Source organism: Melospiza melodia, unplaced genomic scaffold (genome assembly GCF_035770615.1).
Source record: "Melospiza melodia melodia isolate bMelMel2 unplaced genomic scaffold, bMelMel2.pri scaffold_37, whole genome shotgun sequence".
Classification (NCBI taxonomy): domain Eukaryota; kingdom Metazoa; phylum Chordata; class Aves; order Passeriformes; family Passerellidae; genus Melospiza; species Melospiza melodia.
In genome coordinates this window covers 3931245-3958266 of record NW_026948690.1, presented here as the reverse complement: position 1 = coordinate 3958266, position 27022 = coordinate 3931245, and the positions used below count along the sequence as shown (strand labels likewise).

The following is a 27022-nucleotide window of genomic DNA, read 5'->3' as shown; positions in this document are numbered from 1 at the left end:
GTGCCCTGCAGGATCACAATGGCCCTTTGGCTCCACGAGGCCCTCAAATGCAGCAATGGCCTCTTGGTTCTACAAAGCCCTGCTGCTTCACACTGGCCCCTTGGGACTGTGAGGCCCAACTGGGCCGCATGTTCGAATAGAACAGAAAAATGTTCTTGGTTCCACGAGGCCCCAGAGTGTCACAGTGGCCCCTGGAATCCATGGTACCCTGCGGGGTCACAATGTTCCTCTTGGTTCCACAAGTCCCTAAGTGCCACCATGGCCCATTGGTTCCACAATGCTCCGCAGTGTCACAATGGTCTCCATAGGAAGGAAAGAAGTGAGCCCCAGTGGTGCAGGGGCAGTCACCAGAGAAGCAGTCACCAGAGGCCAAGCCTAGCCAGACTTGTGTCATCCTGGTTTTTTAAGATTTTCTAAGCCTTCTGATGTTGACATTCTTGTAGTGAACTTTCTCACACACTTTCTGTAAATAACTCATTGTTTAGCATTCCTTTATGGAGGAGGAGAGAGTTGAAGGGCTGTTGGTTTGACCAGTATCATTGGAGAGGTGGCACTGTCACCTTCCAATCCGCTGTCACTTTTGGAAAACTATAAATGTTGGAGTCAGAATATAAACTTCCCTTTTTTCCTTCACCTTGAGAACAGCCATGTGTGCTTCTGTTCTTTCCTGTCCTCTAGTGACATCAGGTGACTGACAAAGTGTACTGCAGCCTAGGCTGAGACAGAGTCCGGATTGCCGGTGAGGTTTTATTGTCGCCCCTCTTTGGTGCTTTGCCTGCTGTTCTTGGGGTGATGGCAACCTCTGTGGGTTTCGAGAAGGATTCCCTCATTTTGGACCTCTGGAGGGGGGGTTCTGGAGTGGAAACAGGTTTCTATTTCCTGGAATGATTTTGAGCGATTGTTTCTGTGGGCCCTAGAGCGAGGGCTCTTTTCGGACTCTGGGAAGGTGTTCTCCAAGGAGGAGTGGTCTCTCGTGGGGGTCCGCCGCATGGAGGCCCTCTTTGATGATTGCACTGTAGAGGTGGGATTGCTGCTGGTGCAGTGGAAAAAGTGTGAGGATCTTTGGCGGGGGTCTGGTTCTTGTACCCCTCGGAGTTCCCAGGGGACCCCTTCGGGGTCTCGGACATGGACGAGGGGAAGTTTGAGTTTCTGTGTTATGTGGAGCTCTCTCCCCATCCTGGGACGATGTGCTGAGGGACGGGTCCAACACAGGGGATGGTGATGGTTCCCCTGGGGTGGATTTGGCTGTGCCAGGCTCCCTTGTGCCGCTCTGCAGTGATGCGGCTCCACAGGCTGCACCTCTCTTGGCACCCCTCCCCTCCTCCATGTTGGGGACAGGGGCCCCTCGCCGGTCTCGTCCTGTCGCAAACATCTTTTCATTAAAATCTTTTCATTAGGATTTTTCCTGCTGAAGCTGGGACCTTTCAGCAACAAAGTGTAAACAATGGTTATCTGCTGCTGTGCAATGCAACAGGTGGATCCGTGATTGGTTTCCTGTGGATGTTTGGATTTACTGACCACTCACGGCAGAGGTGGGTCTCGCTCTCTGCCAAGACACAGATCTTTGTTATTCATTCTTTTCGATTCTATTCTTAGCTAAGCCTTCTGAGAAACCTTTTGCTTTCTATTTCTTTTTAGTTTAGTTATAATGTAGTACATATATAATAAAATAATAAATCAAGCCTTCAGATCATGGAGTCAACATTCTCGTCTCTCTCTCATCCTGAAAACCACTGTTACCACGGTCACATTGTCCCAGCCCGCAGTGGGTTTGCAGGCCATGCTGGAACCTGTGCCCACCAAGGCGCCCCTGCCAGGACTGTGGCATGACAGGGCGCTGAGGTATTTACCTTTAGCGTGAATGCCGACACGGCCGGTGGGAGGCTGGTGGGTTCCGGGGGCCGTGGCCCCTCCTCTTTGATATTGTGGACGCTTCCCTCGTGCCAGGTGACTGTGTGTCTGAGGAACCCCGAGCGTTTCTGGCGAGAAGCCAAAACTAAGATTGACAAGATGACTGAGCCTGTCTCTTCATGGCATCTGCTGGGTCGTGGAGCGGCCTCCTCTGGCTCTGCCAGTGCTGCAGGGGGTGCAGGGGGGAGTGGTGTTGACCTGTCTCCCTGTCAATCATCTGCTCTTGTCCCTGTGGGGCCCCAAGGACCAGGACACAGCAGGTGCTGTGGCTTTGCCAGGGGGTTCCCAGGCTTTCCCTATGCTCAGGGGTGTCACTCACAACACCCCTGAACCCCTTTCACATAAGCTGGAGCGGGAAGTCTGTGATGTGGTTGCTCAGCACTGTTATGAATAAGAAGCTTCACTAGGCCAATATTCAAGCAGCAATCAATTTATTATTTAATATGGTAAAGTATGAGCAATACAGCTCTGTGTACAGTGGGGGAAGTTTTCCCTCAAACTGCACACCGATAATTGAGGGTTACAGGTATTTATAGGGGTACTCATCAGGTTTTTTTCAGCAATTTTTATTTCCAACCTTTTACTCATCAGCAATTTTTATTCCAAATTACTACATCAAAATTCTATACACTATTGTGATTTTAATTTCTCAGGATGTATCTCAAATGAGTATTCTCAGATGGTGACGGTCCAGTTTCCGAAAGAAGAAAGACGAATCCCATCTGGTGGAGTCCAGCTTCCCAGATGTGTCCACCTTTGACCTGCAGAGACTCTAAATCTCATAACAGTGATGTCCAGCTTCCCTTCGGTCGAAACCATAAATCCTTGAGGTGATGCTCATCTTCCTTTCTCAAGCTGTTTTTCTCTGCTTCAATAAGGCGTGAGATAAGCATATTTCCTTTATATATATTCCAAAGCTATAGTTTCAAGGATAAAAGTAATACTCTAAAATTACACTTCAAAAGGTTATTATTGCAGAGCTTATTATTGATTAAATGCAAGCAAAAAGCAACATCTTTAACACCTTAATTCCAGTGCTCTTAAATCAACCAGGGTTAATTGCAAACAAAAGATAAGTTCAAAAGCCTTTTTCCATGCTTTATTTTCTTCAGTTAATATTAGAATTCACAGCTCTCCCATTGTCGGGGTCCACACATTTCGCATTCACAAATACACGTCGCCTGTTTGTACCTGACATGAAACACAGCTTTGCATCTCACACTGCTTTGCTGCAAAAGTCCTGCTGCACACACTGCGCAGTGTGGAAAGCCAAGAGAAGCTGCAGCTGGTGGCAATCTTGTGACAGAAGCTTGACCTTGTTCTCCATGAGAGGTTCTTGGGAAGAGCAGACAGGAGAAGATTCCTGGAAAACTTAAACAGCTTTCCAGAAGTGAAATGAAAATGAAAGAAACAATCCAAGATGTTTTCCTCTGTTTATTTCTATAGTCCCCTTTTCCATGTTGCACTGCTTCTCCAGCCCAATAATTCCAGATGCGCCTCACCTCTAAAATTGGTGACTTAGTGATTTTTAGATGCTACAAAATACCATAAGCCACACACAGTTTTCCTTCCCCTGTTTTTACAGGAAAGCAACACTGGAGATGTAAGTGCAGTACTGGGCTCAGGTAGGAATCCTACCCCAAGGGAAGGTGGCCCGACAGTGTTTGACGCTCAGCAAGGACAATGCACAGCAGCAAGCGAGGGCATCGCTGTGGCAGAGTGCAGGAGTCAGGGCTCTGCATCTGGGCTCAGCACTGCAAAGTTCCCGTGTTTGGGCAGACGGAGGGGCTGTCCCCGGGGCGTGCGGGGCTCGAACGTGGGGCTCGTGGGGCGAGCGGGGAACGGACACGGGGACGAACGGCCCCGGTGCCTCAGTTGCAGCGGCGGCAGCAGCGGCAGCAGCGGCAGCAGAAGCGGCGGCAGCAGCAAAAGCAGATAGATTAGAAAAATCGTTCTTTCTCTCGCTCTTTCTCTTTCTCTCCCTTTCCCACTGTCGGGCACCCTTCTCTCGGGGTCCCTTGCCCGGCGTCCCTCTCCTCTCCCCGCCTCCCTCCCCCCTGCAGGGCCAGGCCATGCCCCCGGCCCGCCCCCGGCCCCGGGCGGGGCTGCCCCGTGCCCGGCCCCGGCCGTCCCGCCGCGGTCTCGCCTCCGCCCGGCTCTGGCCGTGCTGGCGGTGGCGCTGCTGGGCGGGCATCAGTGCTTGGGGCGGGGGCGACATCGCCACCCTTCGGCTCCGCCTGGCCCGAGCCCGGCCCCGGACCCGACTCAGGGTCCAGTCCCGACCGCGGCCCCGGCCCCAGCCCCAGCCCCGGCCCCGGCCCTGGCCCTGGCCCCGGCGCCTCCCGGACCCCGTGGAGGACACGCGGCGCGGTCGCCGCCGCCGCCTCCGCTGCGGCTTCCCCGGCCCGAGCTCCGCCGCTCGGCAGCGCGGCCGCCGGCCCCGAGCCTCCCGTGCCACGTTCCCGGGAGCGAACGCCTGGGCATGGCCGGCCCGGGGCGGGTGAGGGGCGCTCGGGGGCCCTGGCTGGCCCCGGGCCGAGCGCTGACAGCCGCGTCCCGCCCGCAGGGACGGCGCAGGAGGCCCTGCAGGAGCGGTACCGGCTGGGATCGCTGCTGGGGCGCGGCGGCTTCGGCAGAGTCTTCGCGGCCACGAGGATCTCGGACGGCGCCCCGGTGAGCGGCGGGGCCGGCGGCGGGCGCAGGAGGAGGGGATGGAAGAGGAGGAGGGCAGAGGGCGGAGGATGGGGCTCGTAGTGCGGGCAGCGAGCTCACCCCGCTGCTGCCCTTGAATTGCAGGTGGCCATCAAAAGGGTGCCATGGAACCGCGTCCGGCACTGGGGCGAGCTGGTGAGTGAGCGGGGCCAGCAGCCGGGGTTGCCGGCCGGGGATGAGCCGGGCACCGTCACGGTGGGAGCCGCCAGGATGCCCCGAGGGAGAGCGGGCGTGGGGCCAGCACAGGGCACAGAGCATCCCGGGCTGGCTGAAGGCTCCCCGAGCCCCGGCATGGCATCAGCCCCACTGATGGCATCGTGCTCCTCCCGCAGCCCGACGGCACCAGCGCACCCCTGGAGGTCGTGCTGCTGGCCAAGGTGTCCACTGGCTTCCCCGGTGTGGTCCAGCTGCTGGAGTGGCTCGAGCTCCCCAACTGCATCGTGATGGTGCTGGAGTGGCCAGAGCAGTGTCAGGACCTGCAGCGTTTCATTCGGGCACGGCGGTTCCTGCCCGAGGAGGAGGCACGGGAGCTGTTCCGCCAGGTGCTGGAGGCCGTGCGGCACTGCACCAGCTGTGGGGTCCTGCACAGGGACATCAAGCCAGAGAACATCCTGGTTGACCTGGACACCGGGCAGGCCAAACTGATTGACTTTGGCTGTGGCACCTACCTGCAGGACACAGTCTACACTCACTTTGCAGGTGAGCCTACACAGGGCTGTGCTCCCGCTGCTGACATCTCATGGCCCAACATCTCCCATCCCAAGCTGGCTGTGGCAGCGGGAGTTCTCCCTTTTGCTACCAGTCAGGGCACTGAGTCTTCAGCTGAGTTGCTTTAGAGTGGGGCTGGGTGGGCAGCCATCTTCCAGCCCTGCTGGCAGCCTTTGCCAGCCACTCCGCCCAAGACTGGGGCTGGGCTGGGGCAGCCAGCCCGACCAAAACCCCCGTGGGTGGGGGTAGCAGAGAGGGGGGCTGGAACCTGTGCCCCAGCCACTTTGGTGTGCAGATGAGAGGAAGGGCTTGGACTGCTCCACTCGCACTGTTTCCCTTGGCTTCATAATATTTTTGGGCAATGTAGGCAGGGAGGATAAAGGCAGGTTTTTTCCCCAGCATGGAGTGGGTTTTTCCTTTGCATGTCATGGTCGGGCCTAGCCAGGGCTGCCCTCTTCCAGCACCAGAGGCTTCTTTTCCAACTCTAACTTTGTGCACAAGTCCCAGGTGCTGGCGAGAGGGCAGTGGTCACCTTGTGTCCCCCTGATGCAGCCCCCGCAGCCGCAGGGATGCTGGGGCCAGGCTCTGGGAGCAGCAGCATCCCCCTGATGAACTCCATCTGTATTCCATAGGAACACTGTCCTACAGCCCCCCGGAATGGAACGACTTTGGCTGGTACCATGGCGAGGCAGCAACGGTCTGGTCCCTGGGCATCCTGCTGCACCAGATGGTCTGCGGGGAGCACCCTTTCAGAAGGGGCCAGAACCTCAGCTGGGGCCAGCTCCCGCTGCCACAACGGCTCTCTCAAGGTGGATCCTCTTCTCTGGGCACGGGGGGAATGCCAGTGCTGGGAGCCAGCAGCGAGGTCATGGGCATCCCTCTCTGGCAGCTGCTGAGGAGGTGGCACATGTCCTGCTCTCCTCCAAAACAGGGAATTGAAGGGAAAGTTTAGGCCCAGCTCTGAGCACATCCAGCATGGCCTGGGCACGGGAATAGTGGGGTAAAGCAGACAGGAGCCTTCTCTGGCTGACCGTCAGTTTCTGCTTTCTCTCCCCAGAGTGCAAAGACCTGATCAGGTGGTGTTTATCCGTGAACTCCTTGGACAGACCCGCACTGGAAGACCTGTTCTGTGATCCTTGGATGTGGGATATTCCTTTGCCATAGAAGAAGGGAGAGAGCCACAGGCACACTTTGATCCAGGGCCCTGGTAAGTTCCTGCTCTACATATGCCTTGGCAATGAGAAGCAAAGGAACCCAGAGCTTTTTGTGCTGCCAGTGTCACTGCACTGGGGTCATGGGATGGGAACACACAGCCCTTGTGCTGGAGCTGAGCTGCTCTGCCCAGCACTGGTGGCCGCCATCCCAGCTGGTTTTGTGTGTCCTGGTTCCCTGACAGCTGGGGCCCTGGGCAGAGCCCTGAGAGCCTGGTCTGCCCCCAAGGAAGGAGAAGGAGCCCCTGGAGAAGCTGTACCCGGTGGGGATGCTGCTGTTGCTGCTGGAGACAGCGAGGGTGACATCAGGGGTGACAAGCTCTTCCTCAGCCTGGCCACGGGAGGCTGAAGGTGATGCACTTTGATTCTGGCACCTTCTTCAAAGCCAAACTCCACAGGGAATTTGCAGATGAGTCCCCATCTGGGGAAATTCTGCCAGATGTGGGCATGACCCAGCGTGGCGGGGAACCAAAGGCTCCCCTTTGCTGGGGCAGATGCAACTCATTCTTCAGTCACTGCCCAGATGCTTTTGGCAGGGCTGGGAGGATGGGCTGGGGTGGGTACGAAATGGGAGTGGGCTCCTGGCCCTGCCAACAGCCCCCAGCACCCACCGTGCCCCGGGCTGGGGCTGGGGCTGGTGAAGCCAGCCCGACACAAACAAAGACCCATGGTGGGAGCAGAGGTGGGGCTCCAGAACCTGTGCACAGCTGATTTGCTGTGCAGGCAAGGAAGGGCTGGGCTGCTCCACTGCCCTTGTTTGCTTCAGGGTCACCGTGATTTTGGGGGGCAGTGCAGGGGGGAAGAAAGTGTAGGTTTTTCACAGCCATGGCTGGGTTTTTCCCTACCATGTAGGGGTTGGGCCTTCCTCAAGGCCCTGAAACAGATAAGAGTTTTTACCGTTTTTCTTGTTTTCCCTTTTTGTCTCTAAACTCTTTTTAATAATGTGTTGTTTGTTTCTCCAGAGGAAGCATTCCAGATGGTCCAGTGTGGATGGGGAAGCACTTGGGAGCAGCTGTGGCGTGGATGGGCCATGCCCTTGGAGAAGGCTGAGGCCATGGTTTGGGAGCAGCTTTCCTTGCAGCCGTGGGTGGCGTGAGGTGGGTCCCTGTGTGCTTGGCAGGGTGGGATCAGAGCTTTTGGGAGATGGCAGCGAGCACAGGAGCATCCTGCTCTGGGCAGCTGTTGAGGGCTGAATGTGCCGTGGCTGGCTGCAGGCTGGGAACATGTCCTGCCCTCCTGCTCTGTGCCAAAGGCAGCAGGGATGGGCAGCTCTGGGCACAGCTCTGGGCACAGCCAGCATGGCCTGGGCACCGCAGGCCTTGGCACAAGGGCACAGGAGCCCTCAGCTGACGAGCACTTTCTGCTTTCTCTCCTTGCAGCCGGGCTCTGCGGGTGCTAAGGCTGCTCTGGGCTCTGCCAGGGCTCTGCTGGGCTCAGCCCTGGGCCCAGCTGGGCTGGCTCTGCCCTCACATTGCTCTGACAGCTTTGCATCAGACGAGCCCATTGTGAGCACAGCGCCTGAGCTTTCTGCTTTGGCAGGTGAGTGAGACTCTGCTGCAGGCCCAGAGATTGCAGCTGGGGACACACATCCAACTGGCAAGGACCCAAACTCTCCACAGTCCCAGCTGAGCGCCTGGATCTGCACAGGGTGTTTTGTCTGTCCCATTCGTCCTTCTTGATTGGATGGAATTGTGCAACTGCACTTTGTTCCTCCTCTAGAAGTGCTGTGAGTGGGCCAAAGCTGGCAAGTGGGCCGTGCTGCTGAGGCAGTGCAGTCTGGAGCTGGTGGATGGAGAATTGCCCTTCTGCACTGCCAAACCAGAGCAAAAAGCCGTAAGTGGGACTTTGTGACTCTAAGAAACTCCTGGTGGTTTCAAAGGGAATGTGCAGCTCATTCCCAGGCTGAGAAGGAAGGTCATCTTCTAAAGGATTTGGGCTTTGACAGAGTTTCCATTCCCAGTCCTGCTTGGAGCTGGAAGGGCACAAAGCAATTTCCTCTTGCTTCGAGCACAATTTCAAACACCAGTGTTGGGAACAAAGCCCAAAATCTTTTAAGAGGCTGCTGAGGTCAGTAAGATGGATCCATGCCATCAGCACATTTACAATGTAAATGACTGAGTTCTCTTTTTAAAAAGATCATTTACCTCTTAATGCAAAGAATGTATCTTTGCATTTATGTTTTGGTTTTTTCACTAACGTTGTGTTATGTTTGTTCACTAACACTTGGATTTTATTCTTAACTTTTACAATTTACCTATTTTTTTCCTTTTTCTTTTTATTTCCCTCTAAATAGAAAACATGTCCTACAAAAGGAATGTCCTTTGCTCCTGATTCCCGTGTGGAGCAGCTCCCTTCCTGCTGGCTGAGCTGCTCAGGCAGAGCCCGGCAGCTCCTGGCCCTGCAGGGCTGAGGCTTTTCCCCGTTGCTGGGCACAGACTGATGGAGCAGCACTGCTCAACACGGGCACACACAGAGGGACCAGCAGCAGCTGCCTTTGCCAACCTGAGGCTCCAAGGCCCAAACTCTGAGCAGCCAGGGCTGGAAGAGACTGGCAGGATCTGATCCCTGACTCTGGGCAGACAGGGCTGCACAAATGACCCCACAGCAGCAGCAGCAGCAGCAGATGGAGCTGACTTTGAGCACAGCCCCTGCCCCTCTTCCCTCCCGTGTGCAGCGGTGTCACAGCAGCCTGAGGCACCTGGGAGCCCCCAGTGCCAGCAGGGACTGGAGATGGCAGCCCTGGGCTCCTGGAGGCTGTGAAAGGAACAGAGCTGGGCACTCCCTGTCTATGGGGAGCTTCCAGATGGAAAAGGCTGCTGTGCCCAGGCAGCTGCAAGGGCACAGAAAGGAGGCTCTGGAGCACTGGATCTGTGCCAGTGCCACAGTCCTGGGCAGCAGCCAGCGAGCCCTGGGGCAACAGAGGGCACAGCAAGAGGGACAGAAGCAGGCAAGGGCAGAGACTGGGAAGAGCCAGGCCCGGGAGCAGGAACAGCTGCTCCATTGCACTCTTGGAGAAAGCTCTTGGCTGGTTCAAAGCAGTGAAAGGCGTGAAGGGCAGAGAGGAGGCCACAGCAAACAATGCTCCTGTTTGCACAGCCTCCCCTCTCCGTGTCCCAGAAGGAATTGCATGGGCTGTGTTCTTCTCTCCGAGTCGTCTCGTTCAGCATGAGCAGCTCAGCACCAGGAGCTGAAGCCTCAGGCCACAGGAGCTGGGCAAGACGGAACTTTTGGAGCAAAGGAATGCTGCTAAAATAGCCCCAGCTGAATGCAGTGGATATAATCATGGAATCACAGAATCCTTTTTGTTGGAAAAGCCCTCTGAGCTCGCCCAGTGCAGCCGCTCACCCAGCAGTGCCAAGCCCAGCACTAAACCACGTCCCTGAAGTGCCAAGGCCTGGACACCAGGCCTGAGTGAGGCCTGGACAGCAGGCCCTGAGCCAAAGGTGGCCTCTGGATGAACCTTCCAAGCAAAGGTTATATTTGTATCTGCTGCCTGATGAAGTATGCATGGTTTTTAGCACTGAGATAGATGTAGCCACTCATTAGTGAAACATGTATTGACCTTTGTGTATTTAGAAGCCAGACAAGGCCATGAAATCTGACATCTGGCCTTGTTTGGGGCTGAAGGATCAAAGTCAGCTCCCTTGGTTCCTCCTTGAGCCCTGGCCAGGCTTTGGGAGGGACCCAAGAGGAGGATGAAAGCAGATGTTGCCACCCTAGCAGTGCTGTCAGCTTGTTGATTCAGCACTGTCAGAGCTGGGCCCTCTCCCAGCGGGGTTGGAGCCTCACCTGGGTCTGGAGGCACCTGCAGGAATTCCCAGTGCCCAGGAGTGGCTCTGCAGCCCTTGGCTGTGACAGCTTCCCCAGCTGCTGTGTGGGTCTGGGGGATGGTAAAGGCTGAGGGTAAATGCTGCTGGATCTTTCTTAATCACTGCAGGCAGTCTTTGGTGGGGATGGTTGGGTGCATTGCTGAGCTGATCCTTTTGTGATTCTTTGCTACTCTGAACTGCAGGAAATGACACTGATTCCTTCAGTTGGAGTCTGTGTCTCTGGTGCTGACTTTGCCCACTGGTAAAACAAAACTGGCACAGTCTGGCCAGATCCCAACAAAATGTCACTTGTTCAGTGTCAATGTGAGGAATCAGTCCCCTCAGAAATACCCTGATGGGAAGCCCTTCCCTGGAGTTCCCTGGCTCTGGAGTGGGCTGAGGTTGGATCCCTGTGTGGGCAGTGGGGCAGTCAGGTAAAAGAAGCTGCACCCCTGGATGGCTTCAAATGCATCCAAAAATTGCAAATGGAAAAGATCCTTTGGGTTTGGGCAGACAAAGATGAATTTGTTGAGAATACATTGGGAACAGCACCTTCAGAAGAAACAGTTATGGTTGGAATGCTTCCACATGGAGCAAGAGAAGAAGGTTTTTATCCTGAGCTCAAATGCATTTGTGCAAGTGAAATATCTATATACATAACAATTATATATGTATTTATAGTATAATAAGACCTCAATATATCTATTTATATATATTTATTTATGTCTGTATCTATCTATATTTCTATATCACTATCTATGTATAAAATTATATAATAATGTGAAATAGTGCTGACAATACTAATTTTGTAGCTTTACCTGCTCAGGGATGTAACACTAAATACCCTACAGAACAGGATTGGCCAGGACCCTCATGTCAGTGGTCAACTTTTTGAGATTGTATACAATGAAAAAGGGAGAAAGGGAGGAAATTGGCTATTTTTGCAGGGTTTGCTGATACTGTGATGCAGAGTGCTTTGTCTGTTCCTGTGAAAAATACAGTGATTTTGCCTCCAGGGTTTTTCATGTACCAGATTATGCACAAGCTGCAGGATTGGTTAAAAGGGTGAAGGGGTTGTTAAAAGAGCAGTTGGAAAAATGAGGAGATGGGAACCTTTGCCCATGGAGAACCCATCTCCCAGATGTGCTCCATGCCCTTCACAATGGCCCACTGGGGAAATGGAAACCCCCTGGCTGTGCACGGCTGCCCCCAGTTTGCAAATCCAGCCATGGGCAGTGAGACTTGGGCTGCCTGGGAAATTGTTCTGGCTGTGATGGCCCCTGGCAGGGCCAGCCCAGAGGCTTCAGGGCTGGGCCTTCATGCATTGGAATTAATGAGAAGAAATTCAAGGCAAATGAGAGCTGTCAATTCTGAAACAGGAATTCAGATTCCTCCAGGACACTTTGCTTTGGTAACTGCTCCCTTGGAGCTTGGCATTGCAAAGTATTCCTGTCATGTCAGGAGGAAATGATGCAGAATATCAAGGAGAAATTACAGTAATTCTGTTAAACTATAGTGACCAGGATTGGATTGTTGAACCCCATGACAGGGTAGCACAATTATCAATCTTGCAATTTTAGGAACGATTGTGAAAAAAAAGAGATCCACCTCCAGTCACCACCATTTGTGGAGATAAAGGGTTTGATGCAGCAGCCCTGATAATGGAGCCAGAGTGTGGGTCCGGAGGCCAAATGGCCCTCCCAAGGCAGCTGAAGGAGCAGCTCCTAGGAAAGACAACTCTGAGTCCTGAACCCTGGGCAGGAACAATGGGAATGCGTCCCTGCAGCCAAGGATTCTGTGTGAGAACAAGTAGATCTGCCAGGAGATTGTTTTACACATCCTGCCAGACCAGATCTCCCTGTTTGCCCCAAGGGCCCTTTGGAACATGCTCTGATCCACGGGGCTCCATGGGAAGGCTGCTTTGACACTGAGGGACTTGCACAGGAATTCCATCCAGGAGCCTGGGTGCCCCTCAGGGACTGGGACCCGGCCCCTTCCAGCCAGAGGGGAAAGGGCCCCCCCAAGCCCTGTTAGCCACAGACAGCATGGTAAAGCTGAACAGCAAAGGGCCTCGGGGCATTATTCTGGAATTAAAAAGGTGCCAGCTCCATGCACAACATAATTCTTGTTCCTAACTTGAATGAGATTGAAAAAAAAGAATGAAGAGCAGTGTCACTAAAGTACTACTGATGTCTGTAAGGTGTACCTTGATAGTCAGCCAGAATATTTGTCTGCCACAAACACATCTGGTGTTTCACCAAGGAATTGGTCATCAAAATGTAATGATGGGTTATGATGGATTGCTGAGCCTCTTTTGTAATTCTTTGCTAATGATGATGTGCTTTGCTGAGCTTATCCTTTTGTAAATCTCTGCAGCTGTGCATGATATAAATGACACAATTCCGTTCAGTTGGTGTCTGTGTCTTTGGTCGTGACCCTGCCCACTGGTGAAACAGGGCCCCCTCTTGCCTAAGTGTTCCCTGGGAAGGCAAAAGCCCTCACTCCAAAATTCCCCCCTTTCTCCCTGTTCCCCCCTTCATACCCTGAGCATGATGTGCTCTGGTCTGGGCTATGCCCAGGGTCAGTTGCGGTCCCCTGTCCTGGCTGTGTCCCCTGCCCAGCTCCCCCGCAGCCCCAGCCCTCCCCAGCGTGGCTGGATGAGGGGCAGGACAGGCCTTGGCTGTGCTGCCGCTCAGCAAGAACAAAACCATCTCTGCGTGCTCAGCCCTGTGCTCAGCACCCGGCCCAGCAGTGTCTCAGTGCCAGGGGCTGTGCCCTCAGTCCCTGCCAGGGGTTTCCATGGCAACTGCCAGGCCAGGTGACCCAGGTGTCCCCCCCAGTGCCGGTTGCCATGGAAACAGTGCCCAGCCCTGCCCCTTTCTGTCTGGCTGACCTGGCCTTTGGCCCTGGCAGTGCCGGTGGCTGCTGGTTCCTGGTGCCTGAGCGGCCAGCGCGGCACAGGGCAGGTGGCCATGGCACAGCCCCCAGCAAGGGATCCATTCTGGCTCTGGGCACTGACACCAGCCCTGAGCAAGGGCCCAGGGCAGCTTTCCATGGCCACCAACCATCACAAGGGGGCCGGGCATTGGTTGCCATGGCACCAAACCAAGGAACAGGTCCCCGTGGCCATTGCCATGGCACCTGGTGGCACCAACGAGTGTCACTGCAATTGTACCTGGAACAGCCCTGGCACCGCTTTGTCCTGAGGGTTGCCGTGGCAGCTGAGGACAGACACAGCTGGTGCTCTGCAAGGGCCCTGGGGCAGACAGGAAGGAGCAGCAGAGCAGGGGCTGATCCATCCCCAGTGCGCTGCACAGCCCAGGGCAGCGGCCCAGAGAGTCCTGATGGAGCTGCCAACAACATCCCCCCCTCTGCAGCCCTGGCCTCTCCCCCAGCTCACACAGGTGCCCCATCCTTGCAGGCACAGACACGGCAGCACTGGCTCAGCAGCCCCTGTTTGCATTGCACACAGCAGGGGGAGCACCCCCATGGTGTTGGTGTGGGGACATGAACCTGAGGGAGCACAAATGCCATCAGCCCCTGGGGCCAGCAAGGGCTGGGGGACACCAGGGAAACCACTCAGCTTTGTCCTGGCCTCTGCACTCAGCCAGAAAGTTTGTTCCCATCAGCTGGGAGTTTCCTGTCCCACTGCAGACGCTGTTGCTCAGAGCCAGGGCTGCCTGGCAGCCACTCCCAAAATGCCCTGAGCATTTCCTCTGCTTCACCTTGGCTTTCTTTACTCTTCCTGATACAAATTTCTACTAATTCCCCCCCCGCCAGGGGACCCAGAACTAGACTCTCGAGGTGCTGCCCAACCAGTGCCCAGCACAGGGGAAGAATCCCTGCCCTGCTCCTGCTGGCCACACCATTCCTGACCCAGGCCAGGAGCCATTGGCCTTCTTTCCCACCTGGGCACACTGCTGCCTCATGCCCAGCCTGCTGTCCATCAGTCCCTGCAGGCCCCTTTCTGCCTGGCTGCTCTCCAGCCACTCTGTCCCCAGCCTGTAGCGCTGCAGGGGTTGTTGTGGCCAAATTGCAGGACCCGGCACTCGGACTTGTTCAACCTCACCTTGTTGGATTTGGGCCCTGGATCCAGCCTGTCCAGGGCCCTCTGCAGAGCCCTCCTACCTCCATCCCCCATCAGATCCAAACTCACACCCAGTTTGGTGTCATCTGCAGATTTGCTGATGTTGGACACAATCCCCTCATCCAGACCATTCCATGCAGACACTGGAATCCACGCTGGCTGGCTCTGATCCCTCGGCCATCCTGTGGGTGCCCTGTGATGGCACTCAGGGTGATCTGTTCCATAACCTTGCCGGGCACCCAGGTCAGGCTGACAGGCCTGGAGTTCCCCAGCTCCTCCTTCCAGCCCTTGTTCGGGGTGGGCTCACACTGGCACCTCCAGTCCTCTGGGCCCTCCCTGCTGAGCCAGGACTGATGGTAAATGATGGAGAGCAGCGTGGGGAGCTCATCCACAGCTCCCTCATCCCCCTGGGATGGATCCCATCTGGTCCCAGAGACACCTGTGAGCATCTGAGTGGCTCAGCAGGTCACCAGCTGCTTCCTCCTGGATTACAGGGGCTGTTCTGCTCCCTGTGCCCATCAACCAGCTCAGCAGAGCACTTGTCCTGAGGACAGCCTGTCCTAATATCGAAAATTGAGAGAAACAAGATGTTAAGTAGCTCTGCCATCTCCTTATCTTCAGTTACTATATTCCCCACTGCATCCAATAAAGAGTAGAGGTTTTCCATATCCCATGTTTTGCTATTAACTTAATTGTGGAAACATTGTCCATTTTTTTTTCACGGAAGTGGTCAAGTTAAACTCTAATTGAGCTTTCACCTCTTGACTTTTTTTCTGCACGACTACACAACATCCTTAAACATTTCCTCAGCTGCTTGACCTTCTGTCCAAAGTTGATGCACCTCTTGTTACCCTTGAGTTCCCACAAAATCTCCACGGCCAGCCAGGCCAGTCATTTTCCACACTAGCTCATCTTTTGCCACACTGGGACAGGCTGCTCCTTTCCCCTTAAGATTACTTCCTTGAAATGTGTCCATCCTTCCTGGACCCCTTTGTTTTTAAGGGATGTTTTCCTTAATAAAAATCAGTGCCTGATTCAGTACCCCACACATCAGCATCCTAAATAGTTCAATGTCTACCCTTCCTAATTCCAGTCCAGAAGTTTTGTTGCTGCCCCTCCTTCTTTCCCAGAACATTGAAAACTTGATTATTTCATGGTCACTGTGGTCCAGGCAACCTCCAAGCCCCACATCTGCCACCAGCCCTTCTCTGTTTGTGAACAGCAGCAGACAGAGCTTTCCTTGCCAGTGGGACTGTTACAAAAAATTTGGTGAAAAAGAAAACTCCTGAACCCCAATGTAGCATTAAGAAGCAGCATTCATTATTCAGCTGGATGCACGGGGGATAGCTCCTCCCAAAGCCGTGCATGGTGAGTACAGAAAAGTTTCTGTTTATATTCTGTATTTTGCACACATATTCATTGATTTTCCCTGACTAAACACACATATGATGATCATGTCCCCAAAATCATTAACATATTTCCCCTTCTCTTTACCCATGTGTTCTTCCAGACCCGGGGGTCTCTCTGGTGGTCCCTGGTGGTCTCAGACCCCAATGTTCCAGTGGCCCTGGCTGAGCTGGCAGGACTCTGAGGCTGCTGAACTTGCTGTTCCCCTTCTCACACAATGGGCGTTGTGTGGTTTCCATAGGCTTGGGGTTGTGGAGAACAAGCTCCACGTGTCAGCTCAGCAGGTGGAGACAATTTATCATCTCGTAGCATGAGGTCACAGCGTGGACTATGACATTCCAAAGGGGGAGATGTGAGGTCATGGAGGAGCTGTGACATCATAGGCCATATCTGTGACATCCCAGGGCAGTGGTCTGACATCACAGAGTTGTCTGTGACATCAGAGACCAGCTGTGTGATATTAGACAGTGGCTGTGACATCACAGAGCGGGCTGTGACATCACAGAGGGGCTGTGTGACATCCCAGCAGGGCTGTGTCAGGTCACTGGGTTGATCAGCCCCAGCTCCCCCTCACTGTTTCTCCCAAAAAGTCCAATGCTATTCGTGCCCAGCAGGGTCCCTGTCCCCCGGGATCCCCCCGGCCCACCTGGAGCCACAGCCTCCACCAAAGGATGTTCCACAGGATCCACCCCAGAGCCTGACAGGGGGACAAGGGACCAGGGCTGTGTGACCAGGACATCAAGGACGTGGATTATCCAGGTCACTGTGGCCTGGGTTGGGTTGCCCAGGGCAGGAAAGATGTCTGGCAGCTGGAGCAGGGTCTGGGAAGGGCCTCCAAGGTGGGGCTGCAGCCCTTGGGCTGTGAGCAGAGGCTGAAGGAGCTGGGCTGGTCCAGCCCAGAGCAGGGAAGGCTGAGGGTCTCTTCATCCCAGCCTGGCAGTGCTAGCGAGGAGGGGATGGAGAACACAGAGCCAGGCTCTTCACTGGGGGGCTGGTGGGAGACAAAAGCCAATGGGTGGAAGGCGAAAGAGGAGACATCAGCCAGGGCATGAGGAGATGAAATGAGTCAAGCTGGTTTCAGCATTTCCTCAAGACCAAAATCAGCCTGACCTCCCTTCTCCACCCACCACTGACAGCTTTGCAAATCAGGAATCATTCGAGCTGTTTTACACCCACTCCAGGATGAGCATCCTGATACAGGAACTTAATTGTGTTTACATCGATCATAGAACCATGTTTGTCTAAATAATTTTAGTATGGAAATCACTCGTGAATGGTGCACTCATCAGACACTGCTGGGACATTGCACATAGCTCAGGGAAGAGCTGTGATTGATATTAAATTTTGTCCTGTTCAACTGTGGTCTGTTGGCCATTAAGAGAAACTTCCTGTGCCTCTGAGTCCCACCAGTTCCTGACCCCCAAAGGACACAAACCCGGTGAGTTCTGGTTCCCACTCCAGTGGTGGCACCTGCACCTCCCTCCATGGCGAGAGCAGAGCTCCCTTGTCCCAGAGAGTCCCTGGCAATGCAGGGATGAAGGAAACAGGACAGGCTGTGGGGATCGGGGAAGGGCACAGCCAGGGATTTGGAGCCTGGTTGTGAGCCCAGGGCAGGACCCGGCCATTGGCCTTGGTGAACCTCATCCCATTGTCCTGGGCCCATGGATGGCTCCAGCCTGGCCAGATCCCTTTGCCGAGCTTCCTGCCCTTCAGTACAGCCACAGTCCCACCCAGCTTGGGCTCACCTGGGAACTGACTGAGGGTGCCCTCAAAGGCCTCGTCCAGATCAGCAATAAAGAGATTTCACTGACTTGGCCCCAATCCTGAGCCCTGGGGACACCCCTGGATGTGACTCCTTTCCTCAGCTGCTCTGAGTGCCAGGGATTGGATTAGGGAAATGGTGGGGAGGGGTGGGGACAAAGTGATTGATTGTCAGCCATGAAGGGTCTTGATTTTCATAGCTGTTCAGACTGCATGAGGAGGTGCTGGGGATGAATTATCAGTTGGAGATTGCTGATATCAATCTATAAACAGGAAAACTAAACAGAACAAAACAATTCTCTCTTCATTGTTTTCGATATAGTAGATTCACTTTGAAAACACTTCTGAAATCTGTCTAATTAACCACAGAAGAACTGAAGATTTGAATTATTCCCATTGGCTTGTCTTGTTTGGATGGTTTCAACAAATGTGAATGAGCCTTTGTCACTGAATTCCTGAACTGAAGAGCTCAACAAAGAAGAGGCCTCTGAAAACTAAAGTTCATCAGCAACCTCCAAGGTGCTGAGGATCCATTCCCATCAGATCAGCAATGAACAGAAATGGGCACAGCTTTGTGGCTGCCCCAGCTTTGGCATGGGCCCTGGGCCTGGAGCAGGAGCAGCTCCTGAGGGCCCCAAGGCCACGGCTCTTGTGCTGCCCTGGGCAGATGGGATGGCAGCAGGGGCTGCAGAGCACTCAGCACCTCAGCCCGAAGGGAGCAGGGCAGCCAGGGAGCCTCCTTTGGCCTTGGCCCAGCACCTTCCCCCATGGCTGGGGCTGACTCCTGTGGCAGCTGCAGCTGCTGCTGTGCCCTTGCCAAGGGCTGAGGCCGTGAGGCAGTGCCCAGAGCAGCTTGGCCTGAGCAGAGCTGTGGGGCCAGAGCCGGCTGGGCTGGGCTGGGGAGAGGCCCTTGGTGCTGCCCAGAGCTCAGGGCAGCTGGCAGAGCTTGCAGGGAGCTGGGCTGGGCTCAGAGAGCCTGGCCCAGAAACCATCAGTGTCCATCCCAGCCTGGCTGAGTGTGCAGGGGCCAAGAAGAGCAGCCCAGGGTCTGCAAGTTCTATGGGTGGGAGCTGAGCTTGGGAGCCCTTGAGCCCTGCCAAGTGCTGGGGCTGCACCTCCAGCTCCAGAGGAGATGGGACAGATGGGAGCAGAGACAAATCATTCCTGCTGGATTCCTTCTTGTGTCTGCTTAAACAGGTTACCTGGATCCATATGTGGAGGAGGTGTTTTGTGTCAGATAACACTGGTAGAACTAGAAGATTAATGTTATTTACCTGAAAATAATATTTCATGCATAATACACAATAAGTAATAAAAGACATATATGATCAGAAGAGCATCTGAGTTTTTCAGAGGAGGAGAGACTCATTGATATTTCAGAGGTCAAACCTGTTCAAATACTTTCCTCAGGGCTTCCTTGAGATGAGAGGTGACCAGCAGAGGACAAGGCCAGCCAGAGCTCTCTGTCCTGGCAGGTTTTGTCTGGGAGAATCCTTGCACATAGGGAATTTTTCAGGGGGAGTATCAGTTTTGTCCATGGACACCTGGAAAGAGGGATGGTTCTTTTCCATAGGAAGGAAAGCACAGAGCTCCAGTGCTCCAGGGGCTGATGAGAGGCAGCTCTCAACATTCAAGATCGGCTGGACCTGTCAGGCGGACCCTGGGAGGCCAAACCAGCCAAACCTGTTTCATCTACCCTTGGTTCCAGGAGGCCCTGCAGTATCACAATGTTCTCCTTGCTTCTGCAGTGTCACAATGGCCCAGTGCTTCCATGAGGCCCTGCAGGGTCACAGTGGCCTTTTGATTCTATGGGGCCCCACAGTATCACAATGGTCTCCATGATTCCATGGGGCCTTGCAATTCCACAATGCTCTCCATGGATCCACAGTGCCCTGCAGGATCACAACGGCCCTTTGGTTCCACGAGGCCCTGAAAGGCAGCAATGGCCTCTTGGTTCCACAAAGCCCTGCTGCTTCACACTGGGCCCTTGGGACCATGTGGCCTAGCAGAGCCACACTGATGGCCTTGGTGCTCAGTGTCACAATGGTCTCTTGGATCCATGGTACCTTGCAGAGTCACAATGTCTACTTAATTTCTGAAGGCCCAGAAGTGTCACAATGGTCTGCATTGTTCCATTAGGCACGTGAGGAAGCTCTCAGGAAGTCAAGGGCAGGCAGGCTTGTTGGGAAAGGCAGCTTTTGTCTGGGAGCAACCCTGGATATTGGGAATTTTGGAGGGGGAAGCCCATTCTGGCCATGAATGCTTGAATGAGAAGGGCAGTTCTTTTCCATTTGAAGGAAAGCCCAGAGCTCCAGGGTTTCAGGGGTATGTGAGAAGAGACCCTCGACATGCCAAGGGCAGTTGGACCAGTCAGGCCAAGCCAAACAGACCTGTTCCCTGTTCCCTGGGATCCATGGGGCCCTGCAGTGTCACAGTGGTGGTGTCATATTGGATCCTTGGTTCCATCAGGCCCAGATGTGTCACACTGGCCTCTTGTGTCCATGGGGATCCAGAGTGTCACAATGGTCCCTTGCTTCAATGAGGCTTTGCAGTGTCATAGGGGTCTCCTTGGTGCTGCAGTGTCACAATGGCCCCTTGGTTCCATGGGGACTCACAATGTCAGAAGGGTCTCCTTGTTCCATGAGGCCTTGCAGAACCCCTTGATTCAAAAAGGCCTCCAAGTGTCATCATGGCCTCCAGGATTCCATGAGGCCTCACAATGTCACAATGGACCTTTGGTTCCATGGGGTCCTGCACTGATCCATGAATCCTTAGTTCCATGGGGCCCTGGAGCGTTACAATGGACTCCTTGGTTCCATGGTGCCGCACAGTGTGACAACTGCCCCTTGGCCTGCCAAGACCCCACAGCGTCACAATGGTTCCTTGCTTCCATGAGGCCTTGTAGTGTCACAATGGTCTCCATGATCCCATAAGGACTTGCAGTGTCACAACAGACCATTGGTTTCATGGAGCCCCACGGTGTCACTGTGGTCCCCTTGGCTCCACAAGGCTCTGAAATGCCACAGTGGCCCTTTGGTTCCACAAGGCCTCCAAGTGTAAAAATGGCCTCCATGGTTCCATGAGGCCCTGCTGTGACACAATAGACCTTTGGTTCCATGATGCCCCAGAGTGTCACAATGGAATTGTTGCTTCCACAGTTTTAGAATGGACTCTTCATCCCATGGCCACCAACAGTGTTCACTGTTGTCCCCTTGATTCCACCAGGCCCTGCCATGCTCTAATGGCCCCTTGGTTCCAGTGGGTCCCAAAGTGTCAGAACAGTCTCCATTGTTCCATGAGGCCCCACAATGTCACTGCGCTCCCCTTAGTCCCACAGGTCCCCACAGTGGAACAAAGGACTCTTAGTTCCATCAGGTTCCTCAGTCCCAATGGTCTCCTTTAAACCGCAGTGTCACAGTGGCCCCTTGGCTCCATGTGGCCACGCTGTGTCACAATGGCTCATGGTTCCATGAGACCACACTGTTTAACAAGGGACCCTTGGTTCCTCGAGGCCTAGCTGTGTCACAATGGACTTGTGGTTCCATGAGCTTTCACACTGCCAGTAGCAGTCTCCTTGGTTCTGCAGTGTCACCATGGACCCTTTGTTCCATGAGGTTCCGCAGTAGAACACGGTCACCTTGGTTCCGTGAGGTTCTGCAGTGTCACAATGGACCCATGGTTCCACCAGGCCTTGCTGTGTCACAATGGCCCCTTGGTTCCAAGAGATTTCTCAGGTCACAATGGTCTCCTTGGATCCGCAGTATCACAACAGGCCATTGGTTCAATGTGGACCCAATGTGCCAAAATGGATTTTGGTTCCATGGGGTTCTGCTGTGTCACCATGGACCCTTTGTTCCATGGGTTTGCTCAGTGTCACAGCTGACTCCTTGCTTCTATGAGGCCCCGCTGTCAGCAAATCTCTTAAATATCAGAATAAGGCTCCTTAACACTCATTTGCTATTTCAGAGGGTATCATTTATTCAGGCCTGAGGTCTAGGAGGCATAACCATCAATCTCACATGGACATGTAGTTCTACCAGTTGGCCCTGCCAGAGCCACCTTGGGCAACACTTTGGCCATGGCTGCTGGCCCTGGGCCTGAGGCAGGAGCAGGAGACAAGTGACCCTTGCAAGGCTGGGGCCTCATTGCCTCCTTGTCCCTGCTCAGCAGCCTGGCAGGGGATGCCCCATGCTCCTGCCCTTGGCATTGCACAGCCCCACATGCCAGTGCCCATCCCGGGAAGAGCCCTGAGCAAGGAGGGAGGGACGGGATCTGCCTCGCCAGGGGCTGGAGCTCAGGCCTTGGCCCTTTGCATTCCTCAAACACATCCAGCTTTGCTCAGCACCAGAGACACCTTTGCCTTGTTTGTCCCCAGCTGTCATCACTGCCTCCAGTGTTCTTCTCTAACTGGAACCTGGGGACCCTTTCTCAGTCGTGTTCCTCAGTGGGAACCATTAAAACTTCAGGAAACTTCAAACTTTCAATTTAAGTTTGAGTTCTTGAGAAGTTTTTTGAAGACACTCTCAGGGACTGAGTCTGACGTAAACAACAGCAAAGCCCTGAGAGGGTCATTAAAATTTTCCAAGTCCTGTTATGGAGAAAGATTTCAAACACCTTGTAAAAAAATACACATTCCTATTTTAAAGGAAGTATTTTATTTTATTTCTCTTTTGAGCAGATCTGGTTGCAGGATTCTGTGATTGATATTGACCCAGGGTCTCCCCTCAGCAGATCTGGTCTGCTCACAGAAGCCGTGCCTGGAGCTCTGACCCAGTGTGGACAACCTTGCTCCACATTGCCCAGCCCCATCCTGTCTGTCCTCACTGCCCTGAGCCCTGCTGTGCTTGCAGAGCTGGATGCACTAAGCCTAAGAGCGGATTTCTCTTTTTGTACTTTTTGCAGCAATCTGAAACTGTTGAGTTTCTCACTGCAAACAGACACACTGCTCAGGCGTGTGCCAGCCCCAGGTGCCACCAAAGGCACTGCAGAGCTGCCCTGGGCCAGCTGTGAGGGTGGATCATCAGCCCAAGCTGAACTGGGCCCCTGCAAGGGGCTGTGGCCATGGGCACTGCACTGACCCCACTGCTGGGTTTGGCTGCCACGGCCACCGAGAGAAATGAAACTGTCCTTGGAAACACTGGGGAGGAATGGGACATACTGGGAACACTGCGAACACTGTGGGAGACACTGAGACATACTACGAGTGACACTGGGGAGGACTGGGACAACCTGAGGACACTGGGAGCATTGCGGAGAAAACTGGGGACACTGCGGCATCATGTGGATCACATTGGGAGGAACTGGGAACGACTCGGAATGAACTCAGGTGTATTGGGACGGACAGGGCTGCACTGGGAGGGACTGGAGGGCCACTGGGGTTGAACTGGGTGGATTGGGATGGACACTGAGAGTACACTGGGACATACTGGAAGGTACCAGGATATACTGGGAGTGATAATTAGCGATACTGGGGACACTGGGGACATTGCGGGGAAGGCTGGGGACACTGGTGCATCCTGTGCATGACATTGGGGGGAAACTGAAAGGGACAGGGAGGAAACTCAGGTGTATTGGGAGGGACTGGGCTGTACTGGGAGGGATTGGAGTGGTACTGGGTTTGTACTGGGTTCTACTTGGGTTGAAATGGGCTGTACTGGGATGGAGTGGAGGCTGGTGCATGGGCTGTTCCCGCCTCCTCCCCAAACCATTTGCCGAGGCTCCCGCCCATCACTTCCAGCAGCCTATCAGCGCCAGAGATCTGGGCCTGGGGGCGGTACCTCGATGGACGCCATCTTTTATTTTTGACTACAACTCCCATCATGCACCGTGGCCGGTTATAGCACTGTTGCAGCCGGGACTACAAGCCCGTCAGGTCCAGCGCTCCACAGAACCCCGTGATCCTCCCCCATCTCTTCCCTAAGTGTCCACCAGACCCTCCAGTATCCTTCAGTGCCCCCTCAGTGCCCATTCTGGACAAAAGCGTCCCTGAATGCCCTGAGTGCTCCCAACCCCACAGATGTCCGGTACAGCCACTTCTGGGAATTCATTTCCTCTCATCTCCCGCGGCCCCAGAGCCCCTCAGAACACAGTCCTGCGCCAAAAAATCCTGCCGTGTCCCGCACTCTAAGGAGCCTGGTTGGAACACCCAGAGATTCTTGCAAGTGCTCCCAAACCATTTAAGTTCCCCCGAGGTCGTCAAGTCGCGGCTTGGACACAGAAGTGTGCCCCAAGAGCCTTCCCGGACCCCCAAACATCGTGTTTTGACCACTTCCGTAACTACAGCTCCCACCATGCTCCGCGCCTCACCGAGAGCCATTGCAGCTGCGCCTAGAACTCCCGTGATGCTCCGCGACCCCGTTTAACTCTTCGATACCCGTGCTTACAATTCCCATCACCCCCTGCTCCCCTGAGCGCCCCGTTGGAGTCCCCCAAGGGCCCGCCCGGATCCCGAAGGGCCCCAAATTCCCCTCCCTGACCTCCAAGGGCCCTCCTGGACCCCCAAGTGCTGCCCCGCACCCCGAACTGTCCCTCAGAATCCCTGAGTGCCCCTCCAAGTGCCCACCCGGCTCCCCAGAGTGTCCTCCAGATCCTCAAGTTCTTTCTGAATTCCCTCTCCAGACCCAAAACTCTCCTAAATGGGCCCCAGAAATGTCTCCGTGGACCCCAAAGTGCCGCCCCTTGACCCTATTGGAGAAAAAGTTTATAAAAATGGTGTCAAAAGGACTACAAATATTATTAGTTACCATAAAGAGGAAGAAATAAATAGTCAATAAAGCTTAATTATCTAATGAACGGTGATGTGTTTACTTTGAACTAATGAGAAATAATTTTTTTGTTTGCTAAAATTGTATTGATTTTTAAATATAAATATAAAAATTAGGTAGTAAAATATTGAATAATACTATCATAATTAGAATAATATAAATATAATTTTGTTACTTAATTAAATTTTATTTAGAAGGAAAAATGCTTAAATTTTTTTCATGTTTTGTGATGTGAGATATGGTGAGGTTTGAGGTGAGAAACAGCTTGTCCAAACAGGCTCAGCCTGCAAGGGGCTCATTCTTCTCCCTGCCCAGACCTCCTAAGGAGACATTCAGCATCAAGATCACCTGAGGAATGTTTCTGTCCCCTCTTCTCTGAAATAAAAATAAAAAAATATTTCCTTGACTAAAACCAAAAATCCTGATGTGCTTTTTGGAATTTCCCTCCTGAAAAGAACTCCAAACTGACTCCAATCACTGCACAAGCCCCGGAGACTGGAAGACAATGGAAGGGAGACAAAGAGCTCCTGAGGGCTTTCTGTATTTTAATCAGCTCCACGCTGGATTTGGGGCTGGCTCCAGGAGCCTCAGGCACACAGAGAAGGATGGAGAAGCTGCTCAAGGAGTCAGCAGCAAAACTCCAAGTGCCTTGGAGCATGGCTGCGCCCCAGGGAGGGCAGGGAGTGCCAAAGGCTGCCCAGGGCCTGGTGAGAGCAGATCCTTGAGGCCAGGATTGCAGGGAGCCCAAGGCTCTGAGCAGGGAACTGCAGTGCTGGGCAAGGCCTGGCTTGGCTGGGTTTTCTCTCCTTTCAAGAGTCTCTGGGTAGGCACTGTTGGTTTCAGGTGCATGGTCCCTGTGCTGCTCTTGGCCTGCTCTGGTTAGGGTGACGAAGGCAAAAAGCTCTGACCATGGTCCTGATGTTATGTTTTCTCTGGTAAGAGGTGCTATTTTAATTCTTCATTTGCACGGTGGGTCATTGTTCTAGGGGTTTTTGTTAGGTCATTCTTTTCTTCCTGGTCTTATGGGATTTTCATATTTGGTTATTATGTGACACAGTCCTCTTCTTTATGGTGTCGGGTGGTTCAACATCTTAGATGAGAGTGGGAGTGATAGTATAAGGTTTTAAAATCATAAAATTCAGGGAAGTAGAAAGAAGTTAGACTTAGGAGGGCCCTAGAAAAATGTTAAAAATAGACTCTGAAAATGTTAGAATTTGTGTTTGCCAGATCATGTGAAATTGCACCTGCGTAAGCAGTATATGATAAAACATATAATTGTTAGATGTGATGATTGTTTAGTAATTAAATACAATTATTGTATAATCATAAGAAGAATCATGAGAAACTATGTTAGATGTTTGAGGGGGGACGTCACGAGGAGCCTATGCTTGGCTGAAATCTATGTATACAATAGAACAATATAAGTTTAATAATTAACATGAAAGTTATATAAGGATTGATTATAAAAACATTTTCATCCCGAATGCATGTCGGAGACAGATTTGGGTTTGTACCCCTGACACCCAGAGCTCTTCAATCAAAGCACCTGCATAGAATCATTCTCATGATTATGAGCTTCTGAACGCTGACAGGAGCAGTGGGGGTGACACCTGACAGTGAGGGGATTTACATAATTATAAATCCTTTAACTGGCATTGGAACTTGACATAACTATTAAACATTCAACAAACAATCTATAACTAACATTGGAACTTTATATTAGCTCCTTTAACAATGAACTTTATATCAACTCCTTTACAATCGATTCTCTACTATTTCCCCCTCTAATTGTTCAATTGGGCTCAAGCCTGATCATGTAGCAATTACTTCTTCTTGAAAGTACAATTTTTAATATTGGTTGTAAATTTGCTTGGCATCTTCACGTTCTTGGTCATTCATTACCATGATTACTTTTACTTCTTTTTTATTAAGCTCTTTTGGTATCATTAAACTTGCTTGTACAGCAGATGTTACAACTCAGATTATACAAGGGAGCATGCAAGGTCAGAGGATCAAACCAGCAATTTCACATAGGATGAAAAAGGTTTTTTTTTCCCCACCAGTTTCCTTTTAATGACCAGAAATTGTCCCACCAGCTGTTATCGAATGTAGGGGTCCACTCTTGTGTTCCAACATAAGCTAATTTCTGAATTTCCTTTGAGATATTTCTAATGACTTCACTGCAGTCATCCATTTCTAAGCAGCACTGGGGGAATTAAATTTTCCACAAATAATAAATAATCTACTGGTAGTCTGATTTGATACACCGCAGTTCTAGTCTGGGATAGTTGGTCATTTATTTAGTGGTCTAAAGCAAGAGAGGCTCAGTTCGATACCATCTCGAGTACTGCCTGTAATCTCAGAATCCGATTTAACCCCGTATAAATTGGGGTCCGGTGTCCCCAGGACCCATCTTGAGCCCAGGTTGCCAGTCCATGAGTGCAAATTATTTCCTGGGTGTTCCATACTGTATTTTTCCGTGTCTGTGTTCCTCCAATTTCAATTAAGTTTCTTTTTGGTCAGCTAGATTAGCTGAAATTATCACATACTGGGACCCCTAGGTTCGATCCAGACTCTTTTGGGAGTAAGAAAAATGACGGTTTAATAATTCCGATAGTGCAAGTGCTGCTCCACTCCCCGGGTAATTCAGTG

The 27022-nt window shown here is 53.0% G+C and overlaps 1 protein-coding gene across 1 annotated transcript in view; it reads right to left on the bottom strand.

Annotated features, from left to right (window-relative positions):
- Window positions 1–1996: 1996 nt before the first annotated feature.
- The window catches only part of LOC134434463 (olfactory receptor 14J1-like), a gene marked incomplete at its 5' end in the record, with an annotated part of 36090 nt that continues 11064 nt past the window's right edge, over window positions 1997–27022 (bottom strand). Inside the window, one exon of the mRNA XM_063183117.1 lies at window positions 1997–2140. Within this exon, the coding sequence (XP_063039187.1) occupies window positions 1997–2140 (144 nt within the window). The remainder of the gene's footprint in view (window positions 2141–27022) is intronic.